The 18,736-nt window shown below is 38.5% G+C and overlaps 2 protein-coding genes across 2 annotated transcripts in view; one reads left to right on the top strand and one right to left on the bottom strand.

Moving 5' to 3' along the window:
- Positions 1-482: 482 nt before the first annotated feature.
- hp (haptoglobin) lies at positions 483-7,144 on the bottom strand. The gene is made up of 4 exons (XM_005937192.3): positions 7,000-7,144; positions 6,637-6,725; positions 2,445-2,728; positions 483-1,921 (listed from the first exon to the last, which is right to left on the bottom strand). Exons 1-4 carry the CDS (start codon positions 7,065-7,067, stop codon positions 1,361-1,363), a joined length of 1,002 nt encoding a protein of 333 aa, XP_005937254.1. The 5' UTR covers positions 7,068-7,144; the 3' UTR covers positions 483-1,360.
- A 3,533-nt stretch (positions 7,145-10,677) lies between these two features.
- The window catches only part of LOC102295309 (trace amine-associated receptor 13c), a 16,541-nt gene continuing 8,482 nt past the window's right edge, over positions 10,678-18,736 (top strand). The window contains exon 1 of the mRNA XM_005937193.2: positions 10,678-11,044. The gene's annotated coding sequence lies outside the window, so the exon portion shown is untranslated. The remainder of the gene's footprint in view (positions 11,045-18,736) is intronic.

Below are 18,736 nucleotides of genomic sequence, written 5' to 3' on the forward strand. Positions count from 1 at the left end.
CCATTTTAGAGCTGTAATAGCAGCAGCATTCTCTTCCTTGACAGAACTCCTCACCAGTGTTGTGGAGTTGTGTTTCGCTTGCAAGTGTTAGTTCAAAATGTAAAATTGAGCCAAATGGGAACCTCCAAGGCTAAAAAATTATGCCAATGCCAATGTTTCTCAAATGGCCACTTGCAGCTCCAAAAGTAGGTCAGCCTTCTTTAAACTACCCACAGCCAGCTACAATATGCATGTGTATCAGTGGATGTATGGCCATTAATTAGAGTTACTGAGTAACTTGTGCTTTTGGAGGACTTAATATGATTAGCCTTCTAGTAGTATTGGTTATTGCCAGATACAAGAAATCCCATTTAAGAATAAGTTTATGCTTACATTTTGATGAGTGAAGGTCTAGAGTCTCTTTCTTAACACTAACTAGCCAATAACTGAGCACAACACTCATCCAAATATGGTTCCAAAATAAAGAGTCAGATAGCAGTGGGTAATATTAATGTCACATCTTTATTATACCGTCTTTGAGTAGAGCTCCATAGCAGCTGATGGATTTCTGTTATAACCTTGGCACAACATAACGTGAACACTTCCATAATTTGATAACTGAGCTGTTGTATTTTATTAGACCTCACATCATCAGAGCTTTCTTTGTTAATGTATTAAATGAATTATTAACAATTTTTCAAATTTTACATCGCACATGTTGGACAAAGTGGTTAGCAAGATGAAACTCCTTTGTTTATGATGCTATATCACTGAAGCTTGTTTACTTGCTAATGGTCATTGTGTTTCCATATGAAGCAGCAATCATAACTGATCCCAGAGCAGTAAAAGCTGAGACACTGGCAGCTTGCTTTGTATACTGGTCTTTCCTTAGTTAACGGTGAAATACTAGTGCTTTATCCACAAGGAACATGTGCAAACCACCAGAAAAAAAATCTGCTAGCATTTTAGCTTTAGCTCGAGTCTTAACGGGAGATAAACACACTGGTTTGACAGAGAAAGGTGCAGTTTCCTATGAGCATGAAACAAGCGCAACTTTCAGCGTGTTGCAAGAAGGCAGTATGTAAATGATGGATACACATAGTAATTGATAGTTGAGATGATGATGATGATGAGATAGCCTTTATTTGAGGAGCTTTATGACATCACTGTCCAAGATGAAAGGAGAGAGATTGCTTTTACTGTGGTACATTTTAATGTCTGTTCCTTCTTCTTCTTTTTTTTAAAAAAAATATTCAGTGTATTTTTCCCTCTCTTCACAGATTTAAATGATACAAAACAACAGGTGTTACTTCACAAGCACTTTAAAAAAAACAAATCACAGATTAAACACCTCCTCAACACTTAAAGGACAGCTGAATTACTACTGCCTTTTGTACATCGCAGACATCGCTTCAAAGCGCACAGCAGTTGATGTGTCTGTATCTCCTCTCATAATGCTGTGGATCCAGGGCAAATACGAGGAAAGCTTCATATACACTGCATGCTTGTACCTAGTGCAGGATTTATCATAGGAAAGGATCCCTGCAGCATATATGTCCCCAGTTTCAGGATCTGTGACAGCCAGAGCGCCACCTGCATCCCCAAAACAGACATTCTCCTGATATTCTGTGGCAGCAGTGCAGATCATGTCATCATCTACAGTTGGCGTGAGTGCAAGACTTTCATATTCAGCCCTACACTCAGAGTGATTGGCCAGTGGGACTACGATGTGTTTGAGAAAGGGAGAAGGGGTGAGAAGGGGTCCCCAGCCCCATCCAGTGATAATTCCTGACCCACGCACGGCCTTGGCCTGGTCCTGGCCTCTCTCTGGTAATGGGATGGGGGTCACTTTATCATTTATAACGACAGGCTGCTTCAGCTGGATCAGAGCCAGGTCGTTGTTCCAGTCAGACTGATTCTGAAAGCCTGGATGGAGAACAACCTGCAGGAGGGAAATGCAAAAGTTTGTTCTTAAGTTTGATGTTGCATTTAGCTTTGTTTTTTTTTTTTCACTTTCAAGCAGTGCTTCCTAACACAGAATAAACGTGTAATGAAGTATGAAGTAAGAGCCATTAAAATGATGACAAATTTCCCGTTGATAATAAATTTTAAGGTCTAAAGACACGTAAGTATGCCAGATTTCAAAGAAGTTCATAAAAGGTGATATATTTTCACATGAATCATTTGGTCTCATTCAGTAGAATTCACATCACTCACCCTGAAGGTTTGAACAAATTTTTTTAAGCTCAGAAATGCTAGCAACTATGTGGTGTTAAAAAGCAATCCTTTCATGACTTAACTTTGACTTTAATGAAAAAGATATCCACATACTTGATGATTTTATAAACTTGTGGAACCTTAAAAACATGGTGTGTATGGAAATGACAGAGTAAGAAAACAAAAGAAAAACAAACATATAGTAAAATAATATAATTCTTGACTCTACAACAGTTTCCTTTCCTCACCTTCTCAACAGCAACCTCATTGGAAGATTTAGCATCATCCTTTTTTGTAATTCCCAGGTACACTTTAGGGATGACAGGCTCCTGTCCCTGAATGTCCTCCCGACTCTTCCTAACAAAAAGATTTCTTCCAGCCGTCAACACCCAGCGGTCAGAGATGAGAGCACCGCCTGCATAACCTCCATCCAGTATGCTCTCAGCAATGTAGACCATGGCCTGCCAGGGCACATGAGGAGCCAGTTTCCCACCAACCATTCGCCTGGAGCGGACAGATGCTGTCCTGGAGGCTGGGAAGTTAACGCAGACATTCTTATTTATAATCCTGTCGATCCTGTCAAATATTGTCTTGGCCTACAGTTCAAGTTTACACAATTAAGTTCATCACAAAAAAGCTTCGCCATCCACATTTTACAAAAACTATTGACCTCTGGAGACCATTTATCCACATACTGGGACATTAGACGTTATACTCGACCGGCACCTCATACTTTAATTCTGCTCAGTAAAGTGTTTAAACTCATTATCAACCTCTTTAAAATACTTTGTGTTAAAAAAGGATAAATTTTTTACCTGTGATGTCCGACTATAAGGCACTCTCAAAAATCGACAGTGCACTTTATAATCCCGTGTGCCTTATGTATGAATTCTGGTTGTGCTTACTGACCTCAAACCGATTTTATGTGGTACACGGCGCTCAGCAATCTGTCAAATGTTTTAGTACGACTTTGCTAAGCAATGCTTGAGGGACTGTTGGAGCATTACGGCTACCGTAGTCAGGAGCCTCCCGGAGTAATACGTACTGTGCTTCAACATAATATTACTGTATTGTGTGTGTATAAGGACCCCAAAATGGCACCTGTTAAGAGACACGCGTATTAAGCGGATTTGAAACTCAAGGCGTCACGCAGTACAACTTGGGAACAGAGCAGCTGCGAGAAAATTCAGCATTAATGAGTCAATGGTACAGAAGTGGAGGAAGCAAGAAGAATGAGTTGAATAAAGTTAGACTTATCTGACTGCTTTATTTTGCTTAATGCGCCTTATAATCCCGTGCACCTTATGATCTGAAAAATACATATTTGACTTATTTATTTGGCACACTGCAGTTTCATGTTGCAAAGCACCTCTTTTTAACTTTTGTGGATATTATACATGGTTATGCTCAGGATATGTCCATATATTCCAATGCAAATGCCTTTTGGTTAAACTGTCAGCAAGGCATTTGCACTGTTACATTTTTATATAGCTTTAATGCACATAAAAAACTGCTGCTTGTTTAAGTGAAAATACATTGATGGAGGGTTTTTGCACTGTAAACTATTTTGTCTCGCATCAGTTACATCGTCAGTTATATCGTCATCGCAAATTTTCAAATATATCCATCCATTCAAATTGGTTGAAATTAAACATTTAAAGTAAACTACTGTGCTTTGCTGCAACTCTTAGCCCTACATAATTTGTACAAAAAGCAACATTTATGCCCATAATGCTGACTTTAAGTAATGTGATCACATGTACATTTTCCATGTAATTTTGTCACATAAACACAATGTAAACCATTCAATTCAATGGCATCTGGTCAAATGCAAGTACAGAGTATAGATTTGTTGTCCTGTAGTATCTTTGTTTTCATTCATTTTATAGTATAAAGTGCTTTGAGATGACTTTTATTGTCATCTTAATTATTATTATTTTTAATGAAGCACAAATTTTTTGGTATTCCCATAAATTCTAATTCATTTGTTGTTGTTGTTGTTTTAAAAAACAGCTTGCAATTTTTTCATTGCCTGAAACTGTCACAAATGTTATGTTTGACTCGCTCATCCTGTTTTGCTGCTTTCTAATTTGTTCTCTCTCTGTCTTAATGAGACCTCCTGCATAAACGGATATTTAGAACATGTTTGTTTTAGGCGTAGACCTTAAGGACACTTTGTCAGTTTGAGCATTTCTGCTTTGTTAACAGCACTTTTGCTCTTTCCCATTTTCCCTCAAGTAGAACTTAAACCTAATTAATAAAACATGACCTGCTTGATGTCAGGCTTGTCACGTTTTACTTTGTGCCCTTCAGTCATTAAAGAATATTGTTATCTCTTCCTGCTTTTTCAGCAGAGCTTTTCCATCTGAATACGACACTTTCTTGCTCTAAAAAGCCTTTTCAAAAACAACAGACTTTAAATAATGTATCATGGAGCAAAATATGGGATCTGTTCTCTGTGCTTTTCATCCACTAGTCTTTTGTGTGGCTGAGATAATCATGAAGACCGCTTTGACTAATATATTGATAGCTCCGTTCAGCACTGAAAGACTATCATCAATTTTCTTCTAATTTTACATTCTTCTGGCAGAATTAATATACCAAGAATGAGTTCCAATATTTTGTTCATTTATTGTATTAAGTACAGCACATAATGTATTACAAGAAATGAACAACTTATTATTTTAACACATCACAGCAACAATGAATGGATTTAGTATCTGTGCTACATTTCTTGTTTTCTTTGTCTCATTATGTTAATATTTTTAGTAAATAATATCATCCTTTGTCTTATTAAAAATGTCTTTTTCATCACGTCTCCAGTGGGTTCAGTTATCTTTCACTAAAAACTGATTGTTTGGATTATTGTAAAGTTTTTATCAGCTGTTTGAGGAGAAGCAGGGAAGCAGAAGAGGCAGTAGCCTCAGAGCCAAATGAAGGGAAAAAAAGTCACCAGTCCTCAGATCCCTCAGGAAAGCACGTGTCATTTAATGCAGGAGTTATCTGTCTGAACAGCAGCTGCAGAGGAGGTTTCGTTATAACCCAAGGGTGTCAAAGTCATTTTAGTTCAAGGAATACATGAAGCCCAATTTCATCTCAAGTGGGTTTGACCACTAAACTCATATTTAATAACCTGATATTTATAAATTCTTCCCTTTTAGTTTAAAGAAGTATAAGAGCTTTATTGCAGTAATCAAATTGAATGGTATACCCATTTACAGAACTGATGAACAGCCTGCATTTAAAAAAAGCAACTATGGCAGCTCTCACACCACACTGTGATATGCAAATGTATTAGGTTGCAAAAATAGACCAACAATATAGGAAATAAGTCTAAAAACAACAAACAATTTTTTGCAGCTGTTACTGTAATTTGCAAGCCCACCCAACTGGCATAATTTGGAGCCCTTTCACAGCCCACTTCTACGTTTGACACAGCTGGTGAAAACTGTTTTTTTCACAGCTTTGAACTTTGTGGGTGCTTGAAGTGAAAAAGCGGCTGTTGCTGCTGATACTGAAGGAAGTGCAGTGGTAAATGTCACAGTAATCTGAGAGTATGGCAGTAAGTCAAAATACGGTTTGTTCCACACTCATTTATCGGAACAAAGCTGGAATGGATTACCATAAAATTTCATGTACACAACAATATCACAGGGGTATTCCCTGTATATTGTCATTTTGTTTTAGTTACGTTTCCGAATTTACAAAATCAGTTCAGTTAGTTACAGTTAATTATTTTTAAAAGTCATGTTTATATGTAATTAACAAAAATGTCTTTTGACATATAGTTGTAGTTTTTAGTTTAGTTTTGGTTAAACTTTACTGAACTTTACTGAGACCCATATTTAAACTGCAAGCGTTTTGATTTTGATTTTTTTAACTTGTGGTTTTTAGAAGCGATGAAATGCTTCTCCAACTGAAAACGCAACATTGAGATAAGAGAATCAGCTTTCAGGGTAACTTGATGATGCTTGAATACTTTTAACTATCCTTGTTTGAATTATTTGACTTTATGCTGTTATTTCTTATTCCGAGGCCAACTGAGCCTACTATACTGGCTGACTGATCCTTAGCTGTGATAACCTCTGATTATTCTGCTGACATTCAAAACAAGTTGCTCTACTACAATCTGCAAAATGAATGACTTCTTTTTGTAGTAAGTGCTAATTAATGTCAATTGTTAGAATGCTTACATGGATATTTACATCACTGGCTTACCTATAAAGCAAGATATGACATGATAAACATATCTGTTAAATATCAGCTGTCACGGTGAGCCAGTTAGCGTGCTGACGTCTCAGTTTGACTCAAAGCAGCATTGCTTTTTAAGGCTGTTTTTTAAATTCTTGGCTGGTCAAATACTATACCATGCAGAAACCTTTTTGTTACATGAAATATTGAAGTAAAAAGCTTATTTCGAATTAAGAGTATATGTGTTACCTAACACAGAGGCTTTCATCCTTTCTTCAGCATGAGCCACATCTGCCAGGCAGGCCCACGCAGCCAGGACGACTACAGTCAGAGAAAACCTTCACACGACAACAAGAGAGAGAAATGATGAATAAAAATTAAATGCCTCTGCTTCTGTGGGTCGGTGGAGCTGGGAGCAGATAAAAAAATAGAATGAGAAACTGTAAGGAGTCAGTTATTTAATTACTGAGATCGATATTTCAGCATTGGATTTACAGCATGTAGGAAATGATAGATGACGAATGGAAAACCTTTCATGGTAAAACAATGCTTTGATTTATGGATTGTAATTATTAAGAGATTTGATGAAAACCAAAAAATAATCCAACTTACACCATTCTGTGGATCATATTCATCTTCTTCAACAATGCTAAGTCTCTTCTGTCGAGTGTGTTGTGCATTTTTCTGCTGGGAGTATTTATATCTGCTCAGAGGCAACACCTCTGCTCTGGAAATTTCTGTTTAGAACAAAAGCATCGATTCCTGAAATCTAAAATAAATAATTGTGCAATCTGACTTTTATTCCTCTATTCAGACGCTCTCTAAAGACTAGAGTCAGGGTGCATACAATCTGGGGCATATCCATCTTTTGTTAATATATATGATATATTTTGTTGTATAATAAACTGAATTAAATTAAGTATAAAAATGCACAATGGCAAAATACCATAGCACAGTGGTAAAACGTATTAATTTCTGCTGGTTTAGTCTATTTTTCTTCTTTTTTGCATTTTAACACTTTAGCTCAGCAGTGGATCTAACGAACTGCAGGTTTTGTAATTCTGTGTTTTTTAATTTTGCTAAGTATAACAGTTTGTACTTTGGTCATAGATTTACTTCATAGTTTACTAAAGATAAACAGTGCTGACGGATTCTGACACACTGCTATCACTTGTGGATGAGAAGTATTTTGCAACACTGTGTTCTGTTTATTTTGTTATTACACAAAACGAGGTTCAGATGAATGGGTTTGTCTGTAGGGAACAAAAACGCAGCATTTCATCAGATTCATGGAAGTAAATAGTTACCTTGTGCTGGAATAATTTAGATGTGTTTCATGGTGGGAAGTCCAGAATTGAGGCTTTGGGCATTTATTTAACAGAGGCTGTGTAGAGGTTACTCAGACGTGCGATTAAAACACGTCTGTGTTCACTACAATGTTCTTATTAGTGATTATAATTTTATTTCGCATTGGGAGTGGTCTAACCAAGGTTGAAACTATCAAGAGGAAGAATCATACAGCCTTAATGCCTAAAATGTTGCGATGCGATGTAAAATGAAATCAGAGTTTCTCAGAAGTAAAGATGGTCAAAGGGCCCAATAAGATAAAAAGACTCTGAGAGAAATCTCTCTGCACAAGAGACAAGGCCAAAAATCAATACTGAACGCTTATGATCTCTGGGCCCTCAGGCAGCACGGCATTAAAAATAGTCATGGTTCTGTCATGGAAATCATTGCATGTGCTCAGGAACACAGTTAACTATGCTAGCCACAGACGCAGGTTAAAGCTCTATGACACAAGGAATAAGACATATGTGAACATGTGTTTTAATTGCCACGATCTTCACTGGGCCAAAGCGCATCTAAAATGGACTGAATTGAAGTGGAAAAGTGTTCAGTGGTCAGATAAAACAAAATTCGTATTTATTTTTGGAAAACATGGAAGATGTGACCCTCTAAAGGGACTAACAGTGCTAGGTTCAAAAGCCTGCATCACTGATGGTATGGGGCTGTATTACTTTGGAATTGGCAGTATTGGCACATATGAAAAAGGCACCATCAGTATTGAAAGGTATATACAGGTTTTACAGCAACATATGCTCTCACTATTTATTTTTAAGGGAAAGCGTTGCATATTTCAGCAAGACAATGGTAAACCACATACTGCATCTATTACAACAGCATGACCTGCATGCAGTCCAGACCTTTCACCAGCTGAAAACAATTTGGAGCATCATCAAACAAAAATATGGCAAAGAAGGCCCAGGACTAGAATCCTATATCAGACGAGGCTGTCCTCAATTTCCTGACATTTATGGGCTGCTGTTAAAAGAAGAGGGAATGCTGCACAGTGGTAAACAGGCCCGGTCCCAAGTTTTTTGAGACATGTCAATGACATCAAATTCAAATTAGACTCAATATTTTCCTTAAAATGACACTTTTTTTTTAAAAAATGTTTGATATGTAAATAAAATATGAGATTTGCATTGGATTCCGCTTTTATTTACATGCTACACAGAATTAGTCTTGTATGTTATAGTGTTTGCAACACGTATTGAGGATTTTGGACCACTGCGATAGATCATCAAAAGACCAACTGAGGGAACTGCTTATGGACAAATCGTATTCTTCCCTCTAGTAAAGTTCAGACTTGCAGAATCAATGCCAAACTGAAGGGAAGCTGTTTTGGCAGCTTGTGCTGGCCTGACACATTTTATTTTGTGTTCATTTTTTTATGAGTACTGACAGAAAATGTGTGGAGGCCATTATGCTCTCATTCTCAGTCATGCATTAAAAACTATCAGTAACTGACTAGATAGATTTAATATTCATGCTCTGTACTTAAAATATAGTCTAATTGGGTGTGAAGATTTGACTTCTAGGGAGCCCTGAGAAACATTTCCTAAGGGTAATCAGTTTAAGAACATAACTTGGTAGCAAACCCTAAAACTCTAACACTAATGTCAGGGTAAGTCACTTTATGGCGGCGGTGCTAAGGAGATGACACTCAGGCGAGTGCACTTTTAATTGGGTCAGACACAGAGCTGTTCATTTAGGAAGCCCTTCTGTTCTCTGAAAGTCCACATTTCAACCTCATCACCGTGTCAGTGGGTGCAAACTACTCAGATCATGCAAATATTTTTCTGGGACAGAAAATGTCACAAATGTTTGTTCTTTACCCAGCTTTGTTAGCGGCATTGCTCTGGAAGGCAAGGTTGAGTAAAGTTGCTATGAATCAATCCAGTATGTGGGAATGGCAGGAAAAATGTACACAGACAGAAGTTAAACCTGCATTCTTTATGATGACCAACGGAGGGCGACTCCTCTGATTGTGGAAACAAAGTAAAAAAGAAGGAAAGGAAGGGTTGACAAATCACTAACACATGTGTTGTCCCTGATCTTATAGGAACTTCATTCAGGTTAATACTGCATGTTTTATGTTGGATTATTCACAGTGTGACTCCCACCAGAGCTTGAGCCATTCAGTTTGTCTGCAGGCTTCACACAGCAATAGATACAGTATGTATAGCTGACAGTGCTGTACCATCAAAAGACCTGTCACTCAGGTTGGTAGGCCTCCAAATGTAATCAACCAGAACAGAAACCAGGCTATAGCTCCCTGACTATAACATGGGATATGTCCTATTTATTTGGCAGATTTACAAACCCCTTGAGGATTAAGTTACATAAAGCTGCTCAGCACGTACACTGTTTTTTATTCCTCAGGCCTCATCAACATTTCTTCAGCCGAATGCTTCAATCTCCATTTCAATCTCAGTGCATTTGCTGTTGAATGACTTCAGCCCGTCTCGTGGAGATTTTGTTAAGGCAAGAACAAATCAGTGCTGTGTCCTTAAACCTGATGTTCAGTGTTTCCAATCATATTTGAAGGTAGGAGGTCTCACTTGAAAGCTGTAGTCTTTTCTCCCTGAGGAAAACAACAGAGGATGGATGTGACCCTCAAGCTAGACAAGCTTTGCACATGGGCCCAGAACACTAGGGGCAAACGATGGGTGCCATTGAGATGGAGCTAGAGATGATTTTCAGCAGCACAGGCACGTGAAAAGTTCAAAAGTGAAAGCATGTAAGAAAGCTACAATAAGCTTGAGGACAAAGAGTCTATGCAGATAATGAGGCGTGGACTGAAAGTGAGAATTCAACAGCAACAGAAGCTCTGAGACACAACAGCATGACAGATGTTCAGAGCACCGAGGACCAAAGAGAGAAGATGAGAGAGGGTGGGGGGAGACACATGAGAGGCCAAACATGGGAGGGAAACAAAAAGAGAAAGGGAGCAAAGTGCTGCTGTGGACTTTACCTTGAAGCTCTGGGAAAGACCGTGTGCATGTGATAAGCTGTAGAGAGGGGAAACAGTGAAGTAGTGGGGACTGGAGATTAAGCGCTCAATGCAAGGAGAGAGAGTGGGAGGAAGGAGAGGGGAGAGGCTGAATCACATGGACAGAGAGCCGGAGTGTGTGAGAGGCTTTGTGCTTAATGTGTGCTTCTCGGGAGAATGAATGATGAGGACTACAGCTCCACTTTCTTCTCCACTGGACGGTGTTTAACAGGAATTTATTTCCACTAAGTCAGCATCTAAATACTGGATTTTGTTCCTGCTCTCAACCTCTGTCTTGCCAAGTGCTCTGAGGAAATGCCGGTAAGATTGTCTCATTAGATTTCTTGTTAATCGTGTTTTGATTAAATGACAGCAGCTCTTTTATTTTGACAGTATTTCAAAGACACAATTTCTTGATAATATAAGGCTAAATCCCCCCGCTGTACGCATTTAGCTCTGAATATTAACTCATAATTACTCACTTAACAGAATTAAATTGTAATGTGTAACATTCAGAAAAATACTATAATTATTTGAAGCATAAGACTTATATTTTCACTTTAAGTTTACCAAAATATTTATATTTTAAATAGTCCCATTGCATTTTTCTTTGCTGGTTGTTATTGGACACAAACATTGAGTAGCTCTCTGCAGCCACACAGATACGTGTCTCGTTCAATTTCAATGATATTTTTCACAACAGTTGTTTTTAGTGTTTTTATTTTCTTCTGTTTTATTAAACAAGAAAATTTCTTCAGTTGGAAGCTTTTTAAGAAATCCTAATCAGTGTAAGCTAGCAGTGTCAGCCTAATCAAACCTTCAGTGCTTTGTATTGGGGAAAACGCTTCATACTAACCTGCTAATCTATCAGGTGTATCATGCTTGGTGTCTGACCATTCAGGCATGCAGCAGCTGTTGGCTGAGTCCAGAGGTGGGTGTGATGTCTGTTAGCTGTGCATAATTTCGATAGGGACAGACAGGATGTAAAGACATATAAGGACAAGTCCAGAAACACATGCTCTGATGTAAAAAGTTCTTCATCTTGTGGGTGAATGGGACTTTTCAAATGTATTTAGTTCATTATTAAATACCATTACTGGGAAACAAGGCAATAGCAATCCTTGAGAACCATGATATCACTGACGGAAACAGCTTTTAGAAATTGTAGTGTAATTTTAAAGAAACATAGGTTTTAATTTATAAATTATTGATTTCTATTTTTTTTCTCCCGGGAAACAAACCTGAGAAGAAGGGTGTAAATGTAAAAGCGTAAACTGGACATTTGTCAAATGTTTGATATGTTTTTACAGTTAAATACCAGAATGTCAAGTCTGTGATGCACAGTTTCTTTTATTCAGTTTGTTTGGGATCATTTAAAAATCCTATTAAACTATTTTTGTTCTTCTTGTTTTTCTTGTACTGTCTAAGTATTCATTTGTTACCCTAAATGCACAGCAAAGACCACACACAGAAAAAGAAAAACCTAATTTAAGTGGTTTAAAAAGGGTTGAGGGACTTCCAGAGTATTTCCAGATGTTGCAGTCCATAAAAGAGGGGGGTACACCCTGAATGTCTTATATGATCTCTCCATATAGGGTATCTTTATATGTTAAAAAGGGGCTTTTTCAGTGTTCAGATCATCATTTTAAGTGTAATGTTAAGAAATTTTAAGCAATGGAATAAAAAGAAGAAAAGCTAGAATGAGAAACTACTGAAGTGACAACAAACACTGCCAGAGATTTGTTTTTTCAGACAGAACAAGAGCAAAAATATTCCCAATGATGTCAAAAACACACGAACAAAGGCAAAAATGTGAACTCATTTAAAAAAAAATTCAATGCTTTATAAACTGCATACAACTATATAACTGAACTGCAGTGATTTGATCATTCAGACTCTAAAGTTAAATGAAAATAGTACAAGGATAATTGTTTTATTTTGTTTTTTGAACACTTGCTTTCATTTATTATGAAAGCAACACGTTTAAAAATGTTGGGACACGGCCATGTTTACCACACGTTTCATCACCTCCTTGTTTTTCAATTTGGGAACTGAGGATACTGACTGCTGTAACTCTAGAGATAAACACCTTTCCTTTTATTAGTTGATATTTTAGTTACTAAACAATCCAGGGCTTCCTTTCTCACATTTTTTCATCATTTCATAATGTGCAATTTTAAGTTGGGGACGACTCTGGACTGAAGGCAGACTCTTTGTTATGAGCCATGGTGCTGTAATACATGCAGAAGGCGATTTGGCATTGTGTGGATGAAATTAGGAGTCCTTCCCTGAAAGATTTTGTAAAATGGCCTCATGCATTACTCCAAAGTCTGCAACATCATTTAGCAATAATGGTGCCTACACAGATGAGCCCATGCACTGCAGAAGCTCAGACCATCCCAGGTGTGGATGGGAAATTAGATGCTTACAGCTTAAATAGATTAGTCTGAGGACAGCAGCTCATACTCTGGTAAAAGGATATGAGATGGATCTTTGTCAATTTTATAATTGAATCACTTTTTTTTTTTTTCATATTTTGACTGGAGAGACTGGCACTGGTTTCCTAGAATGGTCAGGAGGGTGGTCAGCTCAACCAGGTGAGCCACAGCAGTGCCTTCACCTGGTGTTCTTTAAATGCTCTTTAAATCCTTTGAACCCTAACCCTGTGATGTTCCTGTCCATCCAATTTTTGGACGTTGCTGGCATCAAATTCAACAAAACTTCTGCTTTCAAACATTAGAAATGTTAGTCTTGTACTATTTTAAATAAAGTAAAACCTTTAATAAGGTTCTCACATTTTATAGTGTCCCCACTTCTTTTTTTATAACCCTGCTTTTGTGAACAGGGTTATAAAACAACCCTTTTTAAATGTGTGCCTGTATGTGTTTGCTGTACACAGTGAAACAAACACAGACAGAATGACAGGCCAAGATGTGAAGACAAAATTGTATTTCTGCTCATGTGCTGTGGCAGTCGGCCTCAGGCGACTCTGACCCACTTATTACTGCAGATGACCCCTGTGTGCGTTAGGCGACCTGGCTCGAGAGCCCTGACCGGGCCCCCACGGTCTTCCTACATTATCTGTCACTCAGAGACACAGCCCTGTCAAAGAAGGTTCACTGCATGCAAGAACAACAACCTAAATGCAGCCATTCCACCACAAAGGACTCGATATAGCACAGCATTGTTACTGGAGCTTCTTTCGGGTAGTTTTATCTGTGCATGTGTTTAGAAACCAATAATGAACACTTAATCGAATAAATAATTAGAAATGACTTATTAAGTCAGAAAAAAAGTTTTTCCAGAAAAAACTAAAGACGTTAGATGTAGCAAAAACTATCCAATTAATACTCACACATGCAAACGCAAACTTTTTTTTAATCTGTCGGAAATGTCAATAAATTAAAAAATTAGAGTGTCTGGCAATTATTTCATGGTTCAGGCTTCACAGGGTTCAGAGGCATCTTTATTTCCAAAATTATTTATTCTAATGGCCATCATCTTCACTGTTATTCCTCATATCGGTTTGCATTGTTGTCAACACTACATTCCTGTAGAAAAAGACCTGATAACAAGTCTTGTAAATGGCTGTTAACTCAACAATTTATTTCTTGAGTAAATAAATAAATAAATAAAATCAGGGAAGATCTGAAGACCAAAAGAGGTGAGAAACAGGAGAATTTCACTCGAATACACACAAAGAACTGATACTGTAGCTTATATATTTACTACTTTCATACCTCAGAAACATGACACACATTGAATTTTTTTAAAATATTTTTTTAAAACATACTACACAGTAGACAGCCCTGCAAAGTCTATATCAATTAAAGAAGTGTTGACAGAGACTGAGCATGACTAATCGTCATTATGTGAAGACTTATTTGTTATTTGCTATGCGCTAAAATGTGGACATGGCAGAGTGCCTATCAGCCACTGCAACTACTTTTGCAGTTAATATGATGTAATTAATGATAAGATTCATTAAAACTGGAGATGAAATAAACATATATCTATGTAACGAATCACAACCAACATAGTATTAGCAAAAGAAACAAACAATCTTCAATCTTCAACCTCGGTCTGCGACTGGGGAGAGTGCCCGCCCTATGGAAGACATCCTGCATCGTCCCGGTCCCCAAAAGGAACCGGCCCAATGAGCTGAATGACTTCCGACCGGTGGCACTGACGTCACATCTTATGAAGACTCTAGAGCGGCTCTTCCTCAACCTCCTCCGACCACAGGTACAACATGCCCAGGACCCACTACAGTTTGCATACAAGGCGGGTGTCGGAGTGGAGGATGCCATCCTGTACCTCCTACACAGAGCCCACTCACACCTGGATGGGGGAAAAGGCACGGTCAGGATCCTGTTTCTTGACTTTTCCAGTGCCTTTAATACCATCCGGCCCTGTATGCTTCAGGAAAAACTGAACAGGATGGAGGTGGACCCCTGCCTGGTGGCTTGGATCTCCGACTACCTCACCGACAGACCACAGTACGTCAGGCTGAAGGACATCACGTCTGACACTGTGGTCAGCAGCACAGGAGCACCACAGGGAACTGTGCTGTCCCCTCTTCTCTTCACCCTGTACACCTCTGACTTCTGCTACAACTCTGAATTATGCCATATTCAGAAGTTTGCAGATGACACGGCCATCATGGGGTGTATCTGGGATGATCAGGAAGAGGAGTACAGAAGTCTGGTGAGGAACTTTGTCGCATGGAGTCACACAAACCACCTGCAACTCAACACCTCAAAGACTAAGGAACTGGTTGTGGACTTCGGGAGGTCCAGAGCAGGTCCACTGCCGGTTCAGATAGAGGGGGAGGAGGTGGAGGTGGTCAACAAGTACAAGTACCTCGGGCTGTGGGTGGACAATAAACTGGACTGGTCATGCAACACAGAGCACCTGTATAAAAAAGCCCAAAGCCGACTGTACTTCCTCAGGAGGCTGAGGTCTTTTAACATCTGCAGGAAGCTCCTGAGGATGTTTTACCAGTCAGTGGTTGCTGGAGTACTTTTCTATGCTGTGGTGTGCTGGGGGAGCAGCACAGCAAAGAAGGACTCATCCAGGCTGGAGAAACTGATCAGGAGGGCTAGCTCTGTGGTCGGCATGAAGCTGGACACTCTGGTGACAGTGGCAGAGAAAAGGACATTAAAGAAACTGATGGACATTATGGACAATGCCAGGCATCCTCTGCACACGGCCATTAACAACCAGAAGAGTCTGTTCAGTGACAGGTTGCTTCTCCCCAAGACAAGAACTAACAGACTTAAAAACTCCTTTGTCCCACACGCCATCAAACTGTTTAACTCCTCTCTGGAGGGGAGAGGGAGGGGAAACAGGAGGACAAAGGAGGGGGGAACAACTAAGCTGTAGTGCCTCTTCACCTCACTGTGCAATACTTTTGTAAATAGTCAATGGTGCAATAGACCTCAATACTTGAAATGTGCAATTCACTTGTATTTTTATTTTTATTCCTATTTATTCTATTTATCCCCTTTGTATATTTTATTTATATTTGTCTCTGTATTTATATATGTGTGTGTATGTGTGTGTGTGTGTGTATATATATATATATATAATATTCTGTAACTGTAACTTCTGTCGGTGCTGTGCTTTTTGGAAATCGAATTTCCCAGAGGAACCCACCCGAGGGATTAATAAAGTTCTATCTTATCTTATCTTATCTTATCTTATCTTATCTTATCTTATCTTATCTTATCTTATCTTATCTTATCTTATCTTATCTTATCTTATCTTATCTTAAACCAAAAGACAGTGATGCCGTTCTCATTCACAAAAACCTGAGAAAACTGTTCAAAATACAGTCACCTGCTCAACTGATCATTACAGTTTTTCTCAGTCGATTTGGCAGTTACTGAATTTTACATAGTACCTGAGTCAGCTGCAACAATCAAAACCCCATTCACATTTTTCAAAACTTAAATAGTTCACCACTCTTTAAAGTCTGAGTCATCAAAACCTTCCTGACTAAAGAGTTCTGCAAACAATGTAGGTGGGATGTAGAGTAAGAAATGTTCAGAAGCAAAAATGAAATGTGAAGGATTTTTTTATATAAAATGGAGAAAAGTAAAAACATACTCGTGAAACTATGTGCATCAGAAAACAGACAAAGAAAATAGATCTGATAACAAAGCACCAACTACTCTATGAAGTAGTCACACTACATACACTCAGCAACCACTTTATTAAGTATGCCTGCTCCACTGCTCAATAAAGTAATCCAAATATCTAATCAGCTTTTCACATCAGCAGCAGCTCCATGCCTTTACGTATGTAGACATGAACAAGACAGCCTGCTAAAGTTTAAACCGAGCGTCAGAATAGATGAAACATGGCCGAATGTGGCATGGTTGTTCATGTTAAATGGGCTGTTCTGAGTATTTCCGACATTGTTGATGTACTGAAATACACAACCATCTCCAGGGTTTATGGGGAATCGTCTGAATCAGGTTGAGGTCAGAGGAGAATGGCTAGACTACTTTAGTTTATAGGAAGGCAAGAATAACTCAAATGGTTGATTGTCTCAGACGGGCTGGTTTGTGCATTTCAGAAACGACTGATCTCCTGGGATTTTCTCTGCACACTTATCTCTAACAGAGAATGGTCTGAAAAAGAAAATATCGAGTTCTCTGAGTGAAAATGGCTTGTAGATGCCAGAGGTTAGAGGAGAATGACCAGACTGCTCCAAAATGATAGGAAGGCATCAGTAACTCAAATAACCACTTGTTGCAACCAAGGTATGCAGAAAGGCATCTCTGAATGCTTGATAGGTCAAATATTGAAGCAGATGACCTTCAGCAGCACACCGGCTGCCTTTCCTGTCTGCTGAAAACAGTAAACTAAGAGTAAAGTTTCCATGGGTTGACCAAAATTGGACAACAGAAGATAGAAAAATGTTCTGCTGCAAACCAGGTAGTAGGGTGAGAAGTGACAGGCTGGTATTGTAATGGTGTGGGGATATTCTCTTGCCACTCTTTGGGCCCCTTGGTAACAACTAAGCATTATTGTATATTGAGCAACTGTGTGATGCTATCTTGTCAACATGGACCAAGGTTTCCAGCACCTTGTTGAATCTGTGCCATGACAAGACAGGGAACAGAGGAACTCTAACTCCCCTCTTAAGACTGCTATAGATAACTGAACCATAAAGAAAAAGATTAATAAAACTCCTAACAGCATAGAAGAATACTTTATTAATATTATGGAAAAACATCTCCCAGCTAAGAAACATGTTTCTCATATTTACAAAGGATTATAAAGGAGTCATGCCAAAACACAGGCTATATTAAGGAGAGATGGGAACTAGAATTAAATGTTATAATCACAGATAATATATGAGAAGAGTTGTGCAAAACCTGTCAAGAGGGAATAAGAAGTCAATTGTAGAGAGAATTTGATTGGAAATTTAAAATCAGACTTTTCAGTACACCTCTTGTTATCTCCTCATACTATAAAGAACCTAATATAGAACTATGTTGGTGAAAATGTGGGGAAATAGCAGCAAAGTGCACCTAATAAAGTATCCAGTAAATCTGTGGTGGGTAACAGAAAAGGTGTACAAAGCCTCTCTCGATGGCGGCCATCTTTGAGCTGTAAACATCCACACCAATCCCATGCAGGAATCTGCACACTCTAATTATTACACTCTTACTCAGATTTAAGACACAGCAATGGAGGGCTTTTTATAAAAGGAAAGAAAAGCACATCAGTCGCACAAGACGACAAAAACAGCAGTCGTAACGCCCACAAACAAATGCGCAGGGTAACTGTTGATAGTTAAGCAGTTTAGATGTTGGATCTTTGGTCCAGAACTGATTTCTACTGAGACATAAAAAATAAATGACCTTTGTCTTGAGGACTTGAAATTTCAAGTTGTGAAAAAGCTCGTATGTAAATCATCATGCAGCCTATTTTGTTGTGAGTGTGTGTGTGTGTGTGTGTGTGTGTGTGTGTGTGTGTGTGTGTGTGTGTGTGTGTGTG

This window comes from Haplochromis burtoni, unplaced genomic scaffold, assembly GCF_018398535.1.
Source record: "Haplochromis burtoni strain Fernald_Lab_line unplaced genomic scaffold, NCSU_Asbu1 Contig_59, whole genome shotgun sequence".
In the NCBI taxonomy this organism is placed as follows: Eukaryota; Metazoa; Chordata; class Actinopteri; order Cichliformes; family Cichlidae; genus Haplochromis; species Haplochromis burtoni.